Genomic DNA, 22,056 nt, shown 5'->3' with positions numbered 1-22,056 from the left:
CTTAAAGAAATAAAATCAATATGAACCTAGGGACTGCATTATTATGATCATCTCATAGTAGTGAAAGGGGCTAATGACTAGTATTATATCTCATAATCACAAAACTCTCATAAACATAGACTTAGACTGTTTGATATAATTTAAGTCAACATTGTCTGTTTCATAACTGAGAAATGAGTATGCCTATTTAGGCTAGTATTGTATTTGCCTGCCCTTGGTGAGTAAATAAAAGGAAAATAGTACATATATAACTTAGTTAGGATGACGAGTTTAAATGGAGAGCTACACTATCAACCTTCACCACCGCATTCTTAGTAATTTGGAGTAAATATCTTTTTTATCCTTAGGAAATGCAAGGTTAGCCACTGGCACAGAAAAATGTTATGTTGCAAGTCTTTTGCTAATAACATATAGTTAAGTCCAACTGTAAGGTTATTATTGTTTTTACCTCGTGGGGGTTTCATTTGGCTACATGGGCACTACTTTCAGAGAGGATGCAAGCGTGGAGGGATTACTTGCTGCTCTCATTTCCTCGTCGTGATTGCGGCGTAGCTGGGCTGTCTCAAGACTTGAGGTTGTGCTGCGGCCGTGAGAAAAAAACTAAGATGGCGTCTCGTTAAGAAAGATAGGGTGGCCCGAGGATAGTGATGATGATGATCGGAAAATGATTGATAGTTGCACTACTGACCAAGTGTGAGACTCACATTTACCATCCAAATGTTCCTCTGGTGTTAATGCTTCTCACTTGTGTGTTTGCCGGAGCGGAGTTATATGGAGAAGTGAGGCTGAAAACGGTCAACTTTGCTAGCGAGCGTTAGCTAGCCAACTGGATCAGGCACAGCTGGCCAACGTTAGCTAACCACCAGTCATCCAAACAACAACAGAGGAAGGAGAGTTTCCACCAACCCTATCATTCCCCTGGACATCGAGGTGTCTACGGGTCAGTCACGGAAATATAATAAGATAAAATAGCTAGTCAACAAGTAATGTTATGTGGCATATTATTTTCTGGGCTATGTGACTGGCTAGCTAGCTAGCTGCGGACGCCAACGGCAGTAGGTTATCTATCTATCCTGATAGCGTTGGCTAAGTTTTCCTCGCTAGCATCAGCGGGCAGTTAGCTAACTACCGCTAGTTACCGTACGAGGTGATATAATACGACTGGGCTCAGAAACTGGAGGCCGCAGTGCTAACGCTAGCTATAAGCTGCGTTTTCGTGACCAAACGCCGAACAATAGACATACAGGTTTCGAGATTGTTCAAAGAAATGCATGGGGGAATGAATGGCCTCCAGCTGCTGTTATAATTGACCCCCCAACTTTTGCCTTGTCTGCATTGTTCCTGTTGTAGTTGTCGTTGGGAGCTAAGGTTAGTTGAAATCCTGGCTGTCCGAAGTTTACTAGCGAGCTAATAGTTACCAGCTAACTATTGTATAATATTACTGGATGTCTAGATGTAACGATGTCAAGTTGTTGTCAGTATTGTTGTTTTCTTCAGTTTAGTCTTTTTTTTTGTCTTGAAACATATTTAATTGTCGACATCAGCCCACCTGCGATTGGTGATGCCTTCTTGGCCTTCTTCACCTATAGGGTTCATGGCCTCCACGCCATTGTTTGTTTAAAGGCCCGTGAAGAATTAGAAATAACTCTTTGGACCACATGTCACATAATTCGTTTTTTCACGAATTGGATTTATATGTTTACTCAAACTTCAGTAGGATATGTTTGAAAACTGTATTCACAGCAGACTTGTCCAATTTGGTATGAAACAAAACACATTCGCACGTACAGGATGGCGATTACTAACTTCTGCGTCTCAACCACTTTTTTGAAACCCGTTTGATCTCTTAAATTTTTACATTTAGTGTATGACACTTGGCCTTTTTCCCCGATTGGGCCTGGTTGTTGGTTTCACTAGAGCATGGCATTTGTTTTGTTGTGTCTGTGATGTTGGGGGAGGGGGTTTGAACAGGGACTTGTTTCAAGACAAAATCTCCACCCACTATATTTTTCCTCGGTCTAGATTTGTGTAGTTCACTGTGTGAAAGTCTGGGTGTCTTAGACTACTGTAAAATAAGAAAATATATCTTATTAATTGTAGACAGGAAGTGTAACCTTTTAACATATGAGTAAAAATGTTATAGAAGTCCAGCAAGTTCAGATTTTAGTAGACAAATAATACCCTATTTTGTGGACAATGTAATATGCTTTTTCTTATTTAAAACTCATATCCACATTGATCTTCAGTTAATTATTATGGTGAAGTTTAATTTGATCCTCAGAATTTCCTGTCATTTCAAACATTAATTGAGATTGTTGTATTGTTTTTGGAGACATAAAGGTTGCCAGTGAACATTACTGCACGTGTTAATATACAGAAATGTTCATCATTCACCCAGACAATCCACAACTAGACCTGTGCCAGTATGAAAGTTTCATGTTGTGATGGTCTTGGCCAAAATTATATCAGTATGTTATGTCAGTCAGTTGGAGGATTTGGTGGGTACGATGACGCAGATTAATCCTTCACAACCTGATTATTCCTGACTTTAGCAGTGATTGTGTTTGTTTATGATTACACTTCATGTATGATGATGAAATATCTACAAGTGGCAGAGGATATTAGACATAAATAATGACAGAAGAGAGATCTGGAACACAAGTTTTCAGTTATTACAGTGATCAAAATAATAAAAACTAAGGACAGTGTCATCTTTTTTTGTTTACTGTGATATATAGTAAATCAGTTAATGTCCCATTCACATCTGCAACTGATGAATGCTAGTTTGGATGATATAGTTTAACTGATATTATTTTAAGTTCAGTGTTGCCCATTCTCGAAGTGAGTCTGTTGGACTTCATTAATCTGTGTTGCATTTTGTCCCATCCTGCTATTAGGGCGATGGAAGGGGAAGAGTTTGTGCCTCCTCCGGAGTGCCCAGTATTTGAACCATCATGGGAGGAGTTTCAGGATCCCTTGGGCTATATTGCCAAGATCCGTCCAATTGCAGAGAAATCTGGAATCTGCAAGATTCGCCCTCCTTCGGTAAATAAATACATGTGTTTATATTATTGAATAATAATGTTAGCATTTGTTTTATTATTAAGTGAATTATAAGGTAAGCAAACAACTTTTTTTCAAATCCTCTGCCTTTACATAGGACTGGCAGCCACCTTTCTCAGTGGAATTGGATAGCTTCCGCTTCACACCACGCATCCAGAGGCTTAATGAGTTGGAGGTTTGTACCCCTTGTTTTGTGCTGTTGACAGGTAATTTGCGTTACTGTTGATGAAAATAGTCATTTTAATTATTGTGGTGCAATGTTTTCCTTGCTCAAGGCGGAGACCCGAGTGAAGCTGAATTATTTGGACCGCATTGCCAAGTTTTGGGAGATTCAAGGATCCTCTTTGAAAATCCCAAATATTGAAAGGCGCATTCTTGATCTTTTCAGTCTGTCCAAGGTACTAAATGTGAATTGTTTTCAGTAAAAAACTGTGTTGATACTTTGTAAAAAAAAAAAAAAAAAAAGTGTATGCATTTTTTTTCTCTTTACCCTGTATATATGACCATAACTTACAAATAAATTATTGAACTGGTTGGTTTGCTGTTCCAGATTGTGACAGAAGAAGGAGGTTTTGAGATGGTCTGTAAGGAACGGCGCTGGGCTCGTGTGGCCCAGAGGCTTGGCTACCCTGCAGGCAAGAACATAGGCTCCCTTCTGCGCTCGCATTACGAGAGGATTGTCTACCCCTTTGAAATGTTCCAATCTGGTGCCAGCCTGCCGGTAACACAGTACAACCTTTCCTGTTTTTTTGTGTTAGCAGAGGTTGTTGAGTCACTGATTGCACTTAAAAAGAGCTGATTTCTTGTGGATCGTTGTTTAATTGCTTTATGATGCACTGTATTCTCTGTTTTGGCCAAAAGCAAAAATTCTGCCTTTCTTTGGATATCTGAAGCATGCTTTAAAATTTTTTGACGCAATCCCATTCTGTTTTCCTGTTATCCCTAGCATTGCAAGCCAAAGCACTATGACGGTGAGGATGTGGATAAAGAGTACAAGCCCCACTCCATTCCCCTGCGCCAGTCGGTCCAGCCATCTAAAATGAGCAGTTACGGACGCAGAGCCAACCGCTGCCAGCCAGATGTGAGTGGGAGTACCCATGCAGCCATAATTGTCATTTACCTTCCTACCTCTATCACCATTATATGATCCTGTGCGTTTCTTAGGGCACATTAAAGTAGTTTTTCAGATATTGACATAAATGATCTGTTATAAAATCATTTTTCTGTGCCTGAGAAAGTCCTCTGTCTGTTTTATGGCCATGTTTATTTAAACCTGTGTCCATAGTGCACTTTGCTGCGCTTCCCTCCCCTGTTTTTACATTGTTCACATGTACACTGTGACACGGTCATGCTCAAACTAGATGGTATTCCAGTGTGAGCCTGACAGCCTCCAAATCAGGCCTGGAAAATTTGATGAGTATGATGAGTGTGAGTAAAATATAGGTTTCCTTTGTGTGACTTGTGAGTTAATTCATCCTGGCATGATCAGATGACAGAAATTGTGTTAAGAGGAACTTTTTCAACTGTAGTGCTTGGTAACGAAGATGATATATCATTGTGCACATGATTTAACTAAATCTTACATGGTGGATTTAAAAAAAAAATCCTGGGGCATGTAACAGACATTCTCAAGCCAGCTGTGAATGTCTTGGCTCTTGATGACTACTGCTCAGAAACTGAATTTGAAGTAATTCAAGAACTATTCAGGAAGTGAAATGACTGTGGCGCATAACCAGGGTTAGGCATGGGGTGATATGAAAATTTCATGTCACCATTATCTTGGCCAAAATAATTTAAATGCGCGGTGTTATCCCGATAATCATTAAAATATGCTGTAAAACTCTTAAAATGGCACTAAAACATAGTGGAATTACTTTACCTTAGATTTTGTTAAGAAACACATTGCACATTTATCAATCAGAAAATCCATACTATAGCAAGCAAGACAGCCTTTTCAAGTTAATCCCACTTTATGATTATCTTGATAATGGAAGTACACCACAATCAACTGTATGATAGTGTTTTATCACAATTCATGATAAAATCTTATGTCATCCCATCCTAACCAAGGTTGCTGTTTGCAGATCCTGTATGTGCTCAGAGTTTTGTTTAACAAATATACATTAATTACTTTCAGTTTAAATGTTCTTTTCTATTTGGAGTAGCCTCAGACATCTGAAAGCAAGAAGTGAAACTCGTACTCCTGCCTGCTAAGGCTTACATTTGCATGAGCATTTGCTGTAAAAGTAGGCTTTCAGGCTGCGCGGCCCTGAATTGTATCATTAGTAGCCAGCTCTCCACTGTCGTGCCACTCGGAGCTAGGTCTATCTTCGAGCCTGATCGTGCTCAGGCCTCAATCTGCGAGAACAAAAAGCGTTCACGTTTCCACTGTCGTACTGATAGCCCCGCAGTCTTGCCCTATAACCCGCCCATCACATGACATGTCAGTGTGAATCCATGCGAGTGGGATGTAGCGAGGGAGTGGTTTAAGTTTGCATAACCGGCACCAACTATCCACTGCAGAATGTAACAATATTTTTTTTCCTTTGGATGCCACTTTGTGTGTTGTGTGCATTAACTGCCTTGTATTGAGACCTCAGTTTTTGGCGGACCTGTCCTGTTGTGCACTGGATCCCCACCACTGCCAGCTCTCTCAGTATATATTGCCTAACATCCTCATTTCAGCAAACACTATCGATTTGACATTGGGTGTTTTTCTCTGCCCAGATAGTGATCAGAGCCCTAATGTCTCACCAGTACTGCTGGTTGTTCTCCATTTTTCCTTTTTCTGTTATTTTTCTGGTATAAATGTGAGCTGCTCTGCTGCAGTCAGTACTTATCATCTGTACCCGACAACCTCCCCAAAGCCAGGTAAGCCCTTAACTCCGACTCGGACCTCTTTTAGCCCTGTCTGTCGGTTCAGTGAGACATTAGCACCTGGAGACTCACCCTGACATAGCCCCACCGAGGCGCAATCAAAGACCAGAAAAGACAGTGGAAATGCAACTGGTCTTGGCAGGGAGTAGCACGTCCGTGTTTGGTGCGACAGTGGAAAGCCGGCTAGTGATGTTTTCCTACCGGACTCGTGACTTTGAGATGTCGGTCTATACCCTCACTGATAATATTTTAGTGCATTTTCTTGTGTCTTGGTAATCAAAATCTCATCTTAACACTTAACCATGCTCCATTAATTGCTATGCAGACAGTACATGTTATGTTTAAATTTGTGCTAATATTCGATTGTAGATAATTCTTAAGCAACTTGAACATGTTTTCCAAGTTAATTGCACCTATGAATTTCAGCCTCACTGTGCCACAAATGAATTATGACTATTTAGGGTTTGCATGGTACAGCTAAGTCATCAGTGAGATTGCCAGTCTCATAATGCTTGTTAGACCTTTAAACTTTTAGTAGGATAAAGTTAAATATATTTTAGCTTGTTGATTGCAGAGACAACCACATATGTACAAGTTAGCATAGCTGACCATCGTGATAGGCAAACAAAAATGCAGACAAGTTGTTTAAGTATGGTCTAACACCATTGATCTAAATATGTGTAATTAGGTAACAATCTTGAAGTGTCTATCACGCTATATGTTATTTCCTGTTTTCCTCTGCTTCTCCTTGTGTATCATTTACAGTGGCTTGTCTGTGCAAGATGTGATGATGCACTCAGAACGCATCCTAGCTTGCTTGTTCGCTGTTCCTCCATGCTCCTGTGCTTAAGTCTGCTGCTGTTGCACTCCGCTCCATGGTTCATTTTGTTTGTGTCTTCATTACCTTCACTTCCTTCCCTCTGTCAGGCACAAACACAGATAAATAAGCAATTTCATAAGCTCCACATTGTCACCAAACCATTTTGCATTAACTTTGCTAGTGCACAGCACAGCCTATGAACCAGCCACATTGTCTACCTCATGTTCATTACATAAGCTGTTCATTTTTTGCCCCAAACCCCAAGTTGCTAATGACTTACTCATCGTATTACATTGAGTTTGCACTACTTACCAGTAGAGTATAGTTTTCTGCATTATGCTGAAAGACATTTTTTTCACATATCAAGTGATATACACAAAAGAAACAAAAACAGCATTGATGAAAGTTTCTTGAAAACTCGAAATCTGATGAATGAACTTTTGTGTCCTGTTCATTTAGTTATTGTTTCATTTTGCTCTCATTATCTCAGTATCTGGGGTGTTGTGATTTTTTTTTTCTAGTTGCTTACATTATCAATAATTGAGCACATCTACAAACCTGCCAGATGTGATGGCATTTTACAGCCTCTATAGCTATAGCTAGCTTACTGTTAACATACTGGGATTGCTAACTAATGGACACAGTAACAAACTTTAAAGCAACCATAAAATTTTCTTTCCCTCAAACACTGAAACAGCCAACATCATGTCTGTCAGACCACCAAATCCAAATATTATACAAGACTGTAAAGCAAGGGAGACCAGTGGCAGGAAAAGCACTATGGATGTGGAGTGGAGGAGATGAAGACAAGAGAAGGAAGAGAATAAACATGTTATTCTTTGTTTCCATAGTTGGATGAGGGGAACATTTGCACATAATACACCTAAAATTATATGCATTTAGACATTTAAGAAATAATTGGACATGGTGATCATATTTCTGTTTGGCACAGATTAAAACAAAGAATAATGAAGGCCTCTCCAAATCAAACATGACTATACATACTAATTAAAATGCAAAATACTTTTTCATTTGACAATAATTTTACCAGTTACCATGATCAATTTCTCAGTGAAAATGGGATGATAAGAATTGAGAATACAGATCTATAAAAGTTTCCTATTGGATTTTAAGGTGTTATGTCAAATGTGACCCCTTCTCAATGTGTCCCTGTTATATTTTCCCTACAACTGCTGGTCCTGTTCTCCCCAGGCTCTCTTCCTCTCTCATCCCTTTTCCTCCTCTTGTCTTAGTTTATTGTTGCTGTTATTGTCTCCCCTTGCAGGGTCCAGAGGATCTGGCCCCCCATCCTCTCACCACTGGCTCTCAACTCATCTCTGCGGTACTGCCTCTTGAGCACATGAGCTCACTTCTGCCCCGCTCTCTTCCTCACTTTTTTCCGAGACCACCCCTCCTCTTCCCTCTGAAGTTGTTTAGAGTTTTCTTTCTTTTTTTTTTTTTAAACTAACAAAAAACATTTTCATTAGCCTGCAATCACGCTTCCTACCAGAGCCTCTCAACCCAGGGGTCGCAACCCATAAGAGGGTCAGGCGACTGATTGCCGACATTTTCCCATTTAAAAAAAAAAAAAAAAAAAAAGTCTGACATTGACACACTTACATTAGGAGTAGGCGCCAATAGCTCAATCAGAGTTAACTTTGTTTTTTAGATCATAAACGCAGAGATAATTGGAACTCTTGGAAGTAAATTTGTCCCCATTTCCCTGGCCTATTTTCTCCTGTTCCCACCTAAACTGTGTTCTTAATGGGCTTGCTCTGACTGCTAGGATTGTTATTAAAATAATGTCACTTTTAAATTGAGGATTATGACAACCATCTTGTCTCATTTTAGAAGAATGTGTTTTGGGGCTTTGAAATCTATTTTTACAAGTTTTCCTTTTTTTAAGATGTAGGATTTTTGTTAGTTATTTGTAAAAACTTAATCGATGTGAGTAATTTGCTGCTTTAGATATCTTAACTGACCAAGCCACTGTATACTTTTGACATCACTTTCACTTTCCTCCCCCAGTGCACAAACGCGGTTTTTGTAGTCTAATCAGTACAGATGTCTGTTTGTGTTACTAGCTTTCTCTCTTTCACTCATGCTCTTTCTCTGTGGTTGTTCTTAAATGCTTTACCGCTGGGCCGTCTTTGTCCCTTTGCGCTTTGCTGTTTTGTCTTGCTGTCCGCTCTCTACAGCAGCATTACTGTGTGGCTGCATGTGTTCTGTTGGAGTGCACTCGCTCTCTGAAACCCAGTAGGTTCAGTTTAACAAGCTTTCCCTAACACAGGCATGCAGTGTGTTGAGAGAGACCAGAATGTTTTGAAATTGAGCATTAAGCATTATAACAGAGTGTTACAGTTTTGAAGAAGTAGTTGGTTTAGGCCTCATAAGATCAAAGTGGAGCTTGATTTATCCCCCAATCAAACTTGTATGTCAAATTACAACCCATGATGGTAAGTTATTTTTATCCATTGTATTGTTGCAACTGCTGATGTTTGTTTTCTATCACGGTGGTGGGTCCTAATCTTTAAGCTGTCACAGTGATGTAGGCTAACTTTCCCTTCCTTTCTAACCTAGCATAATCCCATCTTGTGATGCAGTGCTATGCTCTCCTGTTAAAATCCTGTGTTCTGTATTTGGCCTAGACCCTTGCTTTGCTCTCTATGTGCTTTGGAGAGTAGTTTTAGCCTATCTTTGCTCTTACACTGACAACTGACTTCTACCCACAGCCTGAACCAACAGAGGAAGATATCGAGAAGAACCCAGAGCTGAAGAAGCTGCAGATCTATGGTGCAGGGCCTAAAATGATGGGACTGGGTCTGGTGGCCAGGGACAAAGGCATTAGAAAGAAAGGTAGGTACCATAAACAAGCCTTCCTGACACAAGTACATGCAGGGCTCAATAGTGTGACTAAAATTGAAATTACAAATACACCTCCCTCGACCATTTCTGCATGCTTTATATATTGAGTTGCAGCCACATGATTTGGTGATGAGATACATGCATTAATGAGCAGATGCACAGGTGTACGTAGAAAATTAGCCAATAGTTGTAAATTTGCTTTATTTTTCCAGCATCGCCTGTTATTTAAATTTCACCCTGCCTCTCTCTTAGAAGAGCTGCCTCAAACTGTTACTGTCCGGGACAGCGTGTCTTCAGCAGCAGCCACTGCTGCTAGTGATGCCTCAGTCACAGAGGAGCCACTGGAGGCTCAGGAGAAGCAGATTGATGGGAGCACACCTGGCCCCCCAGTGCTTCCCTCGAGCACCTCAGTTAAGACGGAAGTGAAGAAAGAGGAGTCAGTGGAAGAGGGTGAGAAGGACATTGATCAGGGGCAAGATGATGTAGATGGACCCTGCACCAAGATGACCATGAGGCTGAGACGCAACCTCAACAATCCGCAGTTTGTAAGTAGAGCAACGGATTGAATGATTTTTTTGTGATATATTTTAAGCTTGTACTGTTGGAAGTTCCTTAGACCTGAGAATGTATGTTTTCTACTTTGCCTTTTTTCAAAGGCCGACTCCTTTGTGTGTCGGATGTGTGGCCGGGGAGATGATGATGAGAAGCTCCTGCTGTGTGATGGCTGCGATGATAACTACCACACCTTTTGTCTCCTGCCTCCACTCACTGATCCTCCTAAAGGCAATTGGCGATGTCCCAAATGTGTGGCAGAGGTAAGTGAAAATATTTAAAACCACCTATGCCAATTTATAACAAACAACATTTTTCTTGTGTTCCTCTTAACCTACAATACTTGTTCTTCATTTTCTGATTGTCAAGGAATGCAAGAAGCCTTCAGAAGCTTTTGGCTTTGAACAAGCTACCCGAGAGTACACTCTTCAGAGTTTTGGGGAAATGGCTGATGCTTTCAAAGCAGATTACTTCAACATGCCTGTCCATGTAAGTGCATCCACACAAGGCATGACCCATTTACTATGAAGCATGGCTCACCCCTGTCTGGTGATAATACAAGAGGTTAATCTGTTGACTGTGTTGTTATTTATGTAGATGGTTCCCACAGAACTGGTGGAGAGAGAGTTCTGGAGGTTAGTCAGTAGCATTGAGGAAGATGTGACTGTTGAGTATGGAGCAGACATACATTCCAAGGAGTTTGGCAGTGGCTTTCCAATGAACAATGGCAAGAGACACCTCACAAAGGAAGAGGAGGTATATACATTTCATATTTCTCACTTCAAACCATCTCTGTGAAGTTATGTTTGACTCAAATAATAATTCAGTGATTACTCATAGTCCACACTTGTTCTCTTCTTCCTTTCCACCAGGAATATGCCCGCTGTGGCTGGAACTTGAATGTGATGCCAGTGTTGGAGCAGTCAGTTCTGTGCCATATCAATGCTGACATCTCTGGGATGAAGGTGCCCTGGCTTTACGTTGGCATGGTGTTCTCAGCCTTCTGCTGGCACATCGAAGACCACTGGAGCTACTCCATCAACTATCTGCACTGGTAATGGATGCTTGTTTTGTGTCAGTAATGCTAATCAGTTGGTTGTGCTTGTGGTGAAGGTTAAAGTGGCTTTTTAGCTTAGCAGAAGCTTTTAGCATGTTATGGGAACAGTAAATGTGAAAAATTAACTGTAAGATTTGTTCTTTGTCCAGGGGTGAACCAAAGACTTGGTATGGGGTTCCTTCTGTGGCAGCTGAGCGTCTTGAGGAGGTGATGAAGAAGCTGACGCCTGAGCTGTTTGAGTTCCAGCCTGACCTCCTCCACCAGCTGGTCACCATAATGAACCCCAATATCCTCATGGCTCATGGAGTACCGGTCAGTCTCACATCCACTCGACACAACCCAAACTTGTTTGGTTTAAAAAAAAAAAAAAAATAGATATTTTTATATTTATTTCTGTAAGTACATATGTATGTATGTATTTATTTATGTATTTGTTTATTTATTGATTTATTTATTGCTGACCTCAATGTATTTTGATTGGTAGGTTGTACGTACCAACCAATGCGCTGGAGAGTTTGTCATCACTTTTCCCAGAGCCTACCACAGTGGTTTCAATCAGGGATACAACTTTGCTGAAGCTGTCAACTTCTGCACTGCAGACTGGGTAAGCCCTCTGAGTGAGCAGAAATGCAACTATTTGAATTTCTACTTGTTCACCAACCAAACTGTGTGTATTTGTAGCAAGATAACTCTAGTGGTGGCTACAGCTTAAACCTGGAAGTGGGCGTGGTTTAGTCGAATCATTGTAATCATTGGCATTACTGTTGTTCAGATATTAATGTATTGAACTTTTGGTTTTACAATGACACCAGAAATAATGAAGTATAAAAACAGCAGACTAGACGCTGTTGAACAATAAACATGTTCTTTTTAAGCACAGCCACAAACATCCATTGCCATAAACAGTTTTACACAGGAAAACAAATCCCCAGCTGAACAGCTTGCCTCTTTGTGGCCATACTCAGATTTCTTTAAGTTGTGTTTTGTGAAAACCCCTTGTGTGGAGTGATGGGGATCCACACTATCCTGCGCTACTTAAGAGATGCTGAGGACAGGGATTCAAACCAAATCTACCTTAAAATTCTGTTAGCACAGCAAATCAGACTTGCCTGGACAAGAAAAAGAAAATTTGATGTCACTACTACTAAATTAGTGACATGAATGATTAGACTATTCCCATAGCAAACAGAAATCCTACTAACAAGCAACTCAAAATTATAGGCAGACTACTAAAGATTTGGAAGGGTAAAAATTGTGTTCCTTGTCAGATATGGTAATTGGATTCGGGAACATTGTTACTAAACCTGAGAACATCTCAGGCTCTCAAATTGATGCCAGGCTAAGATTGCATATTGCTTATATCTCTCCCTTCTTTCCCTCTTAGCTGCCTGCGGGCCGTTCCTGCATTGAACACTACCGGCGTCTGAGGAGGTATTGTGTGTTCTCCCATGAAGAGCTCACCTGTAAAATGGCTGCATGCCCAGAGAGGCTAGACCTCAACCTGGCAGCAGCTACACACCGGGAAATGTTCATTATTGTTCAGGAGGAGAGGAAACTCCGGAAGGGCTTGATGGAAAGGGTGAGATCTGTGGTACAGCAGCATGACAACAACTCTGTGTTCTAATTTTTTTGTTGCTGTTCATTTCTGAACAGCAGTTTCATTACCTGACATGGTGATGTTTTGAGTGAGAAAATGAGACACTGTCCTGATTGTCTAAAAATCGTGTGTGTTGTATCTCCAGGGTATTACTGAAGCAGAGAGGGAGGCGTTTGAGCTGTTGCCTGATGATGAGAGACAGTGTGATAAATGCAAGACCACCTGCTTCCTCTCTGCTCTGGCCTGCTCAAACTGTCCTGAGCGTCTGGTCTGTCTCTATCACACTCAGGACCTCTGCAACTGCCCCACAGACAAACTCTACCTCAGGTACATGACCATAATGTACACAATAGCAACAGGCTCTCAACAGAAAGTACGCGTTTCTCTCTCACTTGTTCTGTGCTGGCTCCTCTAATCTCTCCACCATTATCCTCACTCCCTCCACCCTGCAGGTACAGATACACCCTGGATGAGTTGTTGGCCATGTTACACCGATTAAAGGTTCGGTCAGAGTCCTTTGATTCCTGGGCCAATAGAGTGAAAGAGGCACTTGAACAGGAGGAAGGAAACAAGATAGGTAGGAATTCAACACTGATGGACCCTTTATGCTTGAAATTTCAGATTTTAGATTTAAAAGGGTTTTAGTTCCCAAGGGTTATGTTATAGAGCATGGTGAGACTATGGCCGTTGAATTGCAGGAATTGATGACCTGGAGATGCTGAAAAAGGAAGCAGCAGAGAAGAAGTTTCCAGACAATGAACTCCTTCAGAAACTGAACACTGTTATTAAAGATGTACAGCACTGCCAACAGACAAGCACGGAACTCCTCAGTAACTCGTCATCCAGGTCAGATGGCACACAAACATAACTTTCAACACTTTGACTGTGTTTTTGTATATATCTGTTTACATATATGTACCTGTATATGCTACTGTATTTCAGTGGAAGTAAGATGACCTTTGCGGAGCTGAAGTCCTTAGTAGACACAATGCAGAACCTGCCGTGTGTGATGGGTCAGTTGGAGGAAGTGCAGGTGAGAAGAACTAGAACTCATGTCGTCACATTGAAGAGACCACATCTTTTTTTGTCATATCTTGTCCCTTGAAAGTAAATTTAGAATTCTAATGTTAAGTGATCCAACCTTTAATTTCATATCATCATTATAATAAACCATAATTGATACAAAATAATGATAAAAAGTTTAGTTTCTCTGTTTGATTCACTCACAGTTTAGTTCTCACTCTGTCTGTCTTCTAGGCGGTTTTGCAGACAATAGAGGATTTCCAGGGAAAAGCTCAAGCTCTAGTCAGTGACCGGGACTGGAGGAGGGACTCTCCACCAGCCGAGCAGTTGCAGGCCCTGTTGGACCAGGGGGCCAGTCTGCCTGTGGAGGTACCAGAGTGTGATTTGCTCCGGGGCCTGCAGGAGCAGGGTCATTGGCTAGGTGAGGTGAGACGCACCCTGGGCGCAGAAGAAGGAGAGAGAAGAGAGGTGACCTTGGCTGTGCTGCGGAACCTGATGGAAGCAGGCTGCAACGTGCCCCAGAGTGTATCAGTGGAGACAGCCATGGCAGAACTTCAGGAGCTGCTCACAATCGCAGAGCGCTGGGAGGAGAAGGCACAGATCTGCCTTGAGCAACGGTGAGTCAGACAAGTTGAACTAGAATTTTTACAGTTGTAGAGTTTTTCTCTACTACACCTGCTCCATGGGGTCCAGTTATTTCAAAACCAGTCTGTCCTGTTCTGATGGCACCCATGTCTTGTGATGGTTTTGTTCTTGCAGGCAAAAGCACCCTCTCTCTACCCTGGAGGCCATAGTTAATGAAGCCCAGCTTATCCCGGTCAAGCTGCCCAACATCCTGGCTCTGCAGGGCTGTCTCAGCCGAGCAAGGGCTTGGGTAACAGACCTGGAGGAAATCCAGGTAAAAGAAACATTCTTACAGTCACCACAGTCTCACTGCCTGTGTGTCAGTACCTGGCTTTTGCATTCACTTTATGACTCCGCGCTGGTGACTGCTGTGGTCTGAAGTATTGTGAGTTTGGTTAATTGGTCTGTCCGTCAGTAACTTTCTCATAAATGGAAAGGAAAATTCTTCAGATTTGGCACTGACACCCACTAAAGATGAACTTGTCAAAGGTCAAGGTCACTAACATGTTTTTGGTCATAACTCAAGAATTTCCATGCTAACTGACAAAGTTTCACACAAATGTCTATTAGGATCAAATAAAATGATTTTATATCCAAAAGGTCAACGGTCAATACCACAGCTCAGGACCATATTTCACATTTGGCCAGGTACTGAACTGGTGACACGAATCTTGGGTGCCCACCTTCATACTGTGGTGATTGTATAAATTTTTTGTGCTGCTGGGTTGAAGATGTGTGTGAAGCATCTGTTTTTTTCTCTCAGTGAAGTTACACACTAATGGACATCAGAACAAGAACAACAAAGCTGAGGGAAGCTTGAATAACAATTGAATAACAATGTAGACAAGAACAAAAGGAATAGTTTTCACACACCTGTCTGGAGAGGTTTGCTTGCCACTGTAGCTGAGAAAATTATCTTGCAAACACAATGAATGGGTGAGGAGCCAGGTCTGAAATACTGGAAAGGTGATGAGCTGGCGGGTGTTGGATGAGTTTTGTCCATAGATCAGCAACCCAAGTCACATCATGGTCACTGTTGTATTAAACAGTGACTGGTTGGCGGAGGCATCCGATCATGATGTAGTATTTGAAATTAGTTTAGTTTTAAGTCACCACACTTTTTTGTTCACCTCATGTAATGCCATGATTCTTTATTTGTAGTCTCCTTTTGTAGAACATGTAGTACCTGTACCTGCAAACTCAATACCCTCTGGCAAAATTCATCATTGAAATTACAAATATGCCATCTATATGAATCATGTACATCTGAAGAATTTTTCTTATGAGGGTTGGGTGAGGTCTAACTTTTACTGTCAGGCACTTATTTTGTCATGATATCTATGTGACAGTATGAATGAGGCATTTTATTCCCAGTGCACAGGTAGCATGTATGTATAGAATGGATCTAAATCTCTCTGTTTTGCTTTACCTGGTGCAACAACACACACTTAATAGGCTCTCAACTCTAAACTCGAATGTGTTATTAACAGTGTGTGTAATATGGATGCTTTGAAGTAGATTTTGAAGCTGCCCAACACTCAGATAGAAGGTTACAATGAATTAGCATACTGCTGCTGTTTACCATAGATTCCAATGGAGCACTGTGCATGTACTTTGGGGCCTTTAAATCATAAATTTGATTTCAAAATTGTCAGCCTAGCGGTTGTATTAAAAAATAAAAACGACGCAAAGTAGCATTTGCGAAGTGCTACCTCTGTACAATGAAATAAACTATGACAGTATGAAAACAAGAAGAGTAATCCTAAAAAGCAACAAAACATACATTTAAATGTCATACACGAAGGCAAAGACAACAGCACCCCCCTGTATATTTTTACCCGCTCACATGATATATTAGGATTATCAACACATGGAACTAGGCCCTGTTAATAGTAGTCACTTATAATTGATTGTCTAAATGTTTCTTCATCAAAACCATGTTAAAGTACTTTCTTCACCGCTGCTGTTACAGTAGTGCAGCATTACGTTATGCATCCTATAACATTGTCATTTGGCTGTTTTACATTTTTTTCTTATTGTAACGGCCATGTGTGATCAAAAATGGCTTAAACTAAAATTGCAGACTGTTGTTACAGTCTGTATTTTTCTGATTATGCATACAATAGGGTCTCTTATTGTCATTATTAATATCATACATTTGTTTCTTTTTTAGGAGATGATTGAATAAAATGTTGGAATATTAATGGGAAGTGTTTGATTTTTATTTTGGGGTAAATTAATTGTTATATTAATCGAGTAATAAAAAAAAAATCACAGACTAATCGAAGAAATAATCGTTAGATAATCATTAGTGGTGGCCCTTGTACAGAATATCACTGCGCTAAAATCACTAAAAATTTCTTTCAGGGGAGGATGCCCCTGAGCCCTCCTTTATGGGTTGTGATCACGCCTATTATCAATTTGCACGCCTGTACCTTAGATGCAGTAAAACTGAAGCACATGTAAAAATAATATCAACTCTCTGTTTTGTTGTAGAACGGGGAACACTACCCATGTCTGGATGACCTTGAGGGCTTGGTGGCCATTGGAAGGGACCTGCCAGTCTGCATGGAGGAGCTACGACAGCTTGAACTGCAGGTGGCCAGCGCCCACTCCTGGAGGGACAAGGCCAGCAAGACTTTTCTGAAGAAGAGCAGCCAACACAGTCTGCTAGAGGTGAGCAGCTGGAGAGAGACAAGAGGTCTAGGTGGCAAGGGCAGGTGCAGGGGGCAAGGAGAGTCTAAAATGTAAAAAAAAAACAAACAAAAAAACAATTGAATGTCTGTCCAGGCAATTGCATATACTGTAAGGGAGTGGAAATTTTGGCAACATTGTTTTGGCAGCAGTCTTAAACTCCAGCATTATCTTGCAGGTGTTATGTCCATGTGCAAAACGGAAGGAGAGCAAAGATGACACTGAGCCGTTAGATGATCCATTAGATGACTCTGATACAAACACACTGGGCCTGTCTGCCCAGGACCTGAGGGACCCTGGCGCTATTGTGAGTTGACTGAGCAAGTTGATGTCTACTTGTTGGTCTCATGATTATCTATTTGCATTCAAATTTAAGAAAATGAAAAAGAAAAATGATGTACCTCCATAGATGTTACACTTTAACACTTGGCTGTATGTTGAGAGTCTAATTTGTGCACCTTTACTACAGGTGATGGCATTCAAAGAAGGGGAGCACCAGGAGAAGGAAGCACTACTGAGGATACAGAAGTTAAACATGTGTAAAGCTGGACTTGATACCACAACTTGCAGGGAGGACAAGGAGAACGGGAAGTGGGACGACAGCATGGAGCTGGACACATCCAGCCATTCACAGAACTCTCTAAAGGAGAACGGTAACAGTAACCACACCAGTGCAACCCCTCCTCAGTCAGTGTGTGTGTGTGGTGGGCAGCCTCGTGGCCCTCAGCTCCGCTGCCATTTGTGTAAAGACTGGTTCCATGGTGGATGTGTTCCTTTCCCCTCTTTGCTACCCTCCTCTGGACAAACAGTTAACCCCCTCTGCTGGTGGGACTGGGACTCACGCTTCTTATGCCCGCGATGCCAGCGGTCGCGGCGGCCTCGCTTAGAGACCATCCTGGCATTACTGGTGGCTCTGCAGAGGCTTCCAGTGCGTCTGCCTGAAGGAGAGGCACTGCAGTGTCTGACAGAGAGAGCCATCACCTGGCAGGGTCGTGCCAAGGAGGCGCTTGAGACACCAGAGCTACAGAAGGCACTTAAGAAGCTGCAGGAACTCAAAGAGAGTCTCCACTGGGAGGCAGAGAAGGAGGAAGACATGGAACAGGAGGCGAAAGGGAACTCTGTAATTGTTTTGTCAGATTCTGAAGATGTGGAAGGAGACGAAGGAGTCATTGATCTGACAAAAGACAACTCGCCTAAGAAGAGCACCAAGGAGATGAATGGCACTCCGGTAAAGGATCTGTTTCACTTCTTGCTTACTATTTAATGCATCTCAGACGATTTATTCATGTTTCATATGCTGCTTTTTCCCCCACAGGCTGAATGTGAAAATGGCATCAGCAAGAAGTCAAATGTTACAGGTAAGTTGAGTGTGCTTATTTAAAATGAGAGTAGGCTGTCATGTAATGGACGTTCTTCAGACACCTGACCCTCCTCTCTCCCTCTTTCTCTTTTTTCCCAAGGTGTGGGTTCTCTGCTGCCCTTGCTGCCATTACTTCAAGGCCAGGTAGTGGAGCTGTCCCCAGCCACCAGGGTCCGCTTGGAGGAGCTTCAGCTGGAAGGAGATCTACTAGAGGTTTCTCTGGACCAGACACACACCATCCACAGAGTCCTGCAAGCTGCCTCTGTCCCACCCAGAGAGACACTGCGCATACTCATTCAGGTCAGAGACAAACTAATAACGAGGCTTGACTGTTGGACACTTTGACACATTCCAGTTTAATTTGTCCACAACTAGCCTGTCATTACAAAGTGGGTATTGGCCTGTCAGTGTTATTTAGTGGCAGTAGTACCAAAAACTTGACTGTTTTTGCCATAACACGATCAGCATGATTGCTATATCAGTTTTACTCCATGTACAGCTGCTACAAAAGTCTGGGCCAGTGTTGCCCATACCTTTTTTCTTTTTGTTGGTACCTTGATGGAGGTCAAGGAGGTACTGTTGTCCTAATGTTCATCTCATTTCTTGCCCTTCAGATTGAGATTCAGGAGCAGAGAGGAAACAGCCGTGGACGAAGCAAGGAGTCCAAAAGGAAGAGGAAGAGCCACAGAGGGGCCGGTGGGGAAGAGGCGGGACTCATGTCCCTCGATGTCTCAGAGTCAAAGAAAACCCGCCCCATCAGCCACAGTCCCACCCCTCACTTAATCGAGACACATCCAGAGGTAACAAGCCTCCTGCCTTGTTTACATTTTCAATCATGTTAATGCAGTTGTGTCTAAGTAGTTCTAATTAAGATTAAAGATGTAAACTTTGAGGTAAAATCCATTGTAAATTAATATTTATCTCTTTTTTTTTTCACAGATTTTGTGATTATAGTCAGCGGTGGAGCTCTGTGCGAACACATTGGTCCAACTTCAAAGAGGAACAGAATCGTCAGATCATTCTGTGCCAGAAGACAGTGTCATGATACAGAAAGATGCAGGACATCCCCTCGTACGCCACGTCCCCCATCCCTCACTCATGTATTCAAACACTAAGAGTGATGACAGTCTCGAAGCCCCTTCATGTACACTCCACTGTCTCATCCTCAACCTTAGCCATATCTCACCCACCATCCATTTTTCCATATCACAGTCCTTCCCATTTTTATTTTCCACCCCTCCAACCCCGCCTCATGCTCCCAGTGAACGTGTTAGGAGTGTGTGGATCAGACTGCTGTAACGGGAGAGTCCTTCGGTCTTAAATTGTCTCTGAGATCAGTCAGTATGCTATGTTTTCCCGGCTGTATTAAATGCTAGTTCAACTGAGGCTTGTCTCAATACAGGACATTGCAGTTTCACTTTACTTGACCCCGCCCACTGAAGTTGGATAAACGGGGGTTTAATTAGGCAGTGCTGTTGAGGCATGAATCCTGAAGCTGAAGTACAGCAGAAGGTTTTGACAGCCAATCTTAGGAAACAGCACCGTGGTAACACTTGTATTTTCTTTTTGTATTGAATCTTGTGTTTGATGAAGCTGTTTGAGGGGACATGCATTTTGAATAAGCCGGTAGTATATTTTGGGAAGTGTGAAAAACAGGCATTCATGTTTTTGGTGCTACTTTCCCAAAACGGATATCTGTACCTCTTGCATTCAATCTTTATCTCTCCCTCCCTCTCTCTCTCTTTCTGCCCTTCCCTCCTGTGATGCCTTTTTTAGCTCCCATCCTCTTGACTCCATGTTTTATTCTATTCCTTTGAATTTGACCTTCTCTGTGTCTCTTTTTCTGCAAATTAAGGTAACTTCACTGTAACTCACTTTATCACATTTTATTTTGTTCTTGGGTTCAAATGATTATATTATTATTGTTATTGATATTGCAGACACGCAGTTGTCGTGAGTTTGTGTATAAACTTTTCATTTTAATGTTGCCTTTGTTTCTTTTCACTCTTGTTAGAAAATAAAGGTTTAGAATTGTTTAGGATAACTCGGCTCATTCTTTCTGAACTTGGAGGGCTACGTTCTGCATTTGTCATAGTGAACAAGGCAAAACTTAATAGAGGAGTTGTAGAAGAAGCATGGCACTAAAACTGCTTTCATGATCAGCTGGTTTATTTAGAAAAGCTTTCACTGTAAAATGCCAGACATTGGACATCACATACAATATTGACCAAACAAGTACACATTTTTCTCTATTCTAGGAATTTATGCAAGTTCATAGAAAGTCACACTGTCACATCCACAATTACATACACTCTGGCAAAGGTTTTTAATCTTGAAGAACATGGAAAAATGTTTTTGACCTTAAATATCAAACATGCATGTAAGTCAAATGGTGAAGAATCAGATTTTGTCCATCTGGTTTTACAAACCAGTTACCCCATCACTGAAAAATTGGTTGTCGCAGCTGTGGCCTTCACCGGAAAAGGACAAGTAGAATTTACTCGATGGGATCAAGGTGTAATTCTGGAGGGCACAACATGAAAAACTGTTGGCTGAAAATATATTCAGGGCTTCTGCACAGGTAATTGTATTGAAATATGTGAATTTACTTTTACAACGTCCAGATCTTAAAGTTGGTAAGTTACACATCTAGGAAAAAGCCTGCTACTGCGTGTATGGCTACATATTTGATGTACCTCTGCAAACACTGATATTTATGTTGCAAATAATAATCTTTATTTATAAAGAATAAACCTGGCTGTTAATTGTCACTCATAGATTGTACTTCATACTGTCCAAAATCCTCAAATCCAAAAAAAGTAGGAAAATTGAAATGAAAAATGTGTAGAAAGTCTGTACATCAGGTTGGGCATTCTTTGTCATGAAGAGGGCATGATTGTATTTCATTGTTTTCAAGGGTAAATCAGTCTTTTTTTATCCATGCCCAGTATCAAATGTTTCCTGTGCTTAGTATGATACAATGTGCCTTTATCATAGCAGTATGGCCGCCACCTCCTGTGCTTCACTTCCTCAGCTGTATGTGCTTTTGCGTTTTCCTAAAAATGTGCTTTACACTAGACTGCTTGTAAAGGAAGTCACCGCTCAGCAATGAAGTAATCATCATCAAAAAACTGCTGTCACCTGAAGGTAGTGCTTTGTCTCCATCTGTCAAAAAAAGGGAGAATTTGTACATGACCACAGCAAGAATCAAGAATGTCATATACACATATTTGGCACACATTGCTCTTTTGAATATAGAAGCTCTTTTGAGGACAGATGCCTGCAAAATATATTATGGCACAGAAGTGACCCCTCACCACAGTACTCCCTCACCAGTATGGATTTATCCTCACTCATGTTTTGCTCATGTTATTCACTCACTCCTCAAAGGTAATGGAGGATTGTAATAATTACTAGTATTTTTCTTACCAGTCTTGTGCCAATGATTTAACAGCAGGTGGTGCTGTCCCCCATGCTGTCTGTGCCTTGTACATAGTGAGATTGCAAGTGTCTTTGTCATAGCT

The 22,056-nt window shown here is 41.4% G+C and overlaps 1 protein-coding gene across 4 annotated transcripts; it reads left to right on the top strand.

Moving 5' to 3' along the window:
* The first annotated feature begins 581 nt into the window (after positions 1 to 581).
* On the top strand, positions 582 to 20,573 carry kdm5c (lysine demethylase 5C). 4 transcript variants are annotated; one of them, XM_030054904.1, is made up of 29 exons: positions 582 to 940; positions 2,898 to 3,045; positions 3,161 to 3,238; positions 3,339 to 3,461; positions 3,614 to 3,784; positions 4,010 to 4,144; positions 8,046 to 8,102; positions 9,493 to 9,616; positions 9,881 to 10,170; positions 10,282 to 10,440; positions 10,547 to 10,666; positions 10,775 to 10,933; positions 11,050 to 11,231; positions 11,384 to 11,546; positions 11,719 to 11,838; positions 12,619 to 12,813; positions 12,977 to 13,158; positions 13,284 to 13,408; positions 13,530 to 13,677; positions 13,774 to 13,864; positions 14,089 to 14,471; positions 14,614 to 14,752; positions 16,975 to 17,154; positions 17,351 to 17,479; positions 17,642 to 18,400; positions 18,488 to 18,530; positions 18,633 to 18,832; positions 19,147 to 19,332; positions 19,472 to 20,573. In XM_030054904.1, exons 2-29 carry the CDS (start codon positions 2,902 to 2,904, stop codon positions 19,478 to 19,480), a joined length of 4,794 nt encoding a protein of 1,597 aa, XP_029910764.1. In that variant the 5' UTR covers positions 582 to 940; positions 2,898 to 2,901; the 3' UTR covers positions 19,481 to 20,573. The 4 variants fall into 4 exon arrangements, with proteins under 4 accessions (XP_029910764.1, XP_029910762.1, XP_029910766.1 ...); XM_030054902.1 differs by having other exon boundaries at positions 9,878 to 10,170; XM_030054903.1 differs by lacking the exon at positions 582 to 940 and adding an exon at positions 1,202 to 1,368 and having other exon boundaries at positions 9,878 to 10,170.
* Positions 20,574 to 22,056: the final 1,483 nt, after the last annotated feature.

This window comes from Myripristis murdjan, chromosome 7 (genome assembly GCF_902150065.1).
Source record: "Myripristis murdjan chromosome 7, fMyrMur1.1, whole genome shotgun sequence".
NCBI classification, from domain to species: domain Eukaryota; kingdom Metazoa; phylum Chordata; class Actinopteri; order Holocentriformes; family Holocentridae; genus Myripristis; species Myripristis murdjan.
Note: the sequence above shows the minus strand (reverse complement) of the source record. Positions and strands in the feature narration are given on the sequence as shown.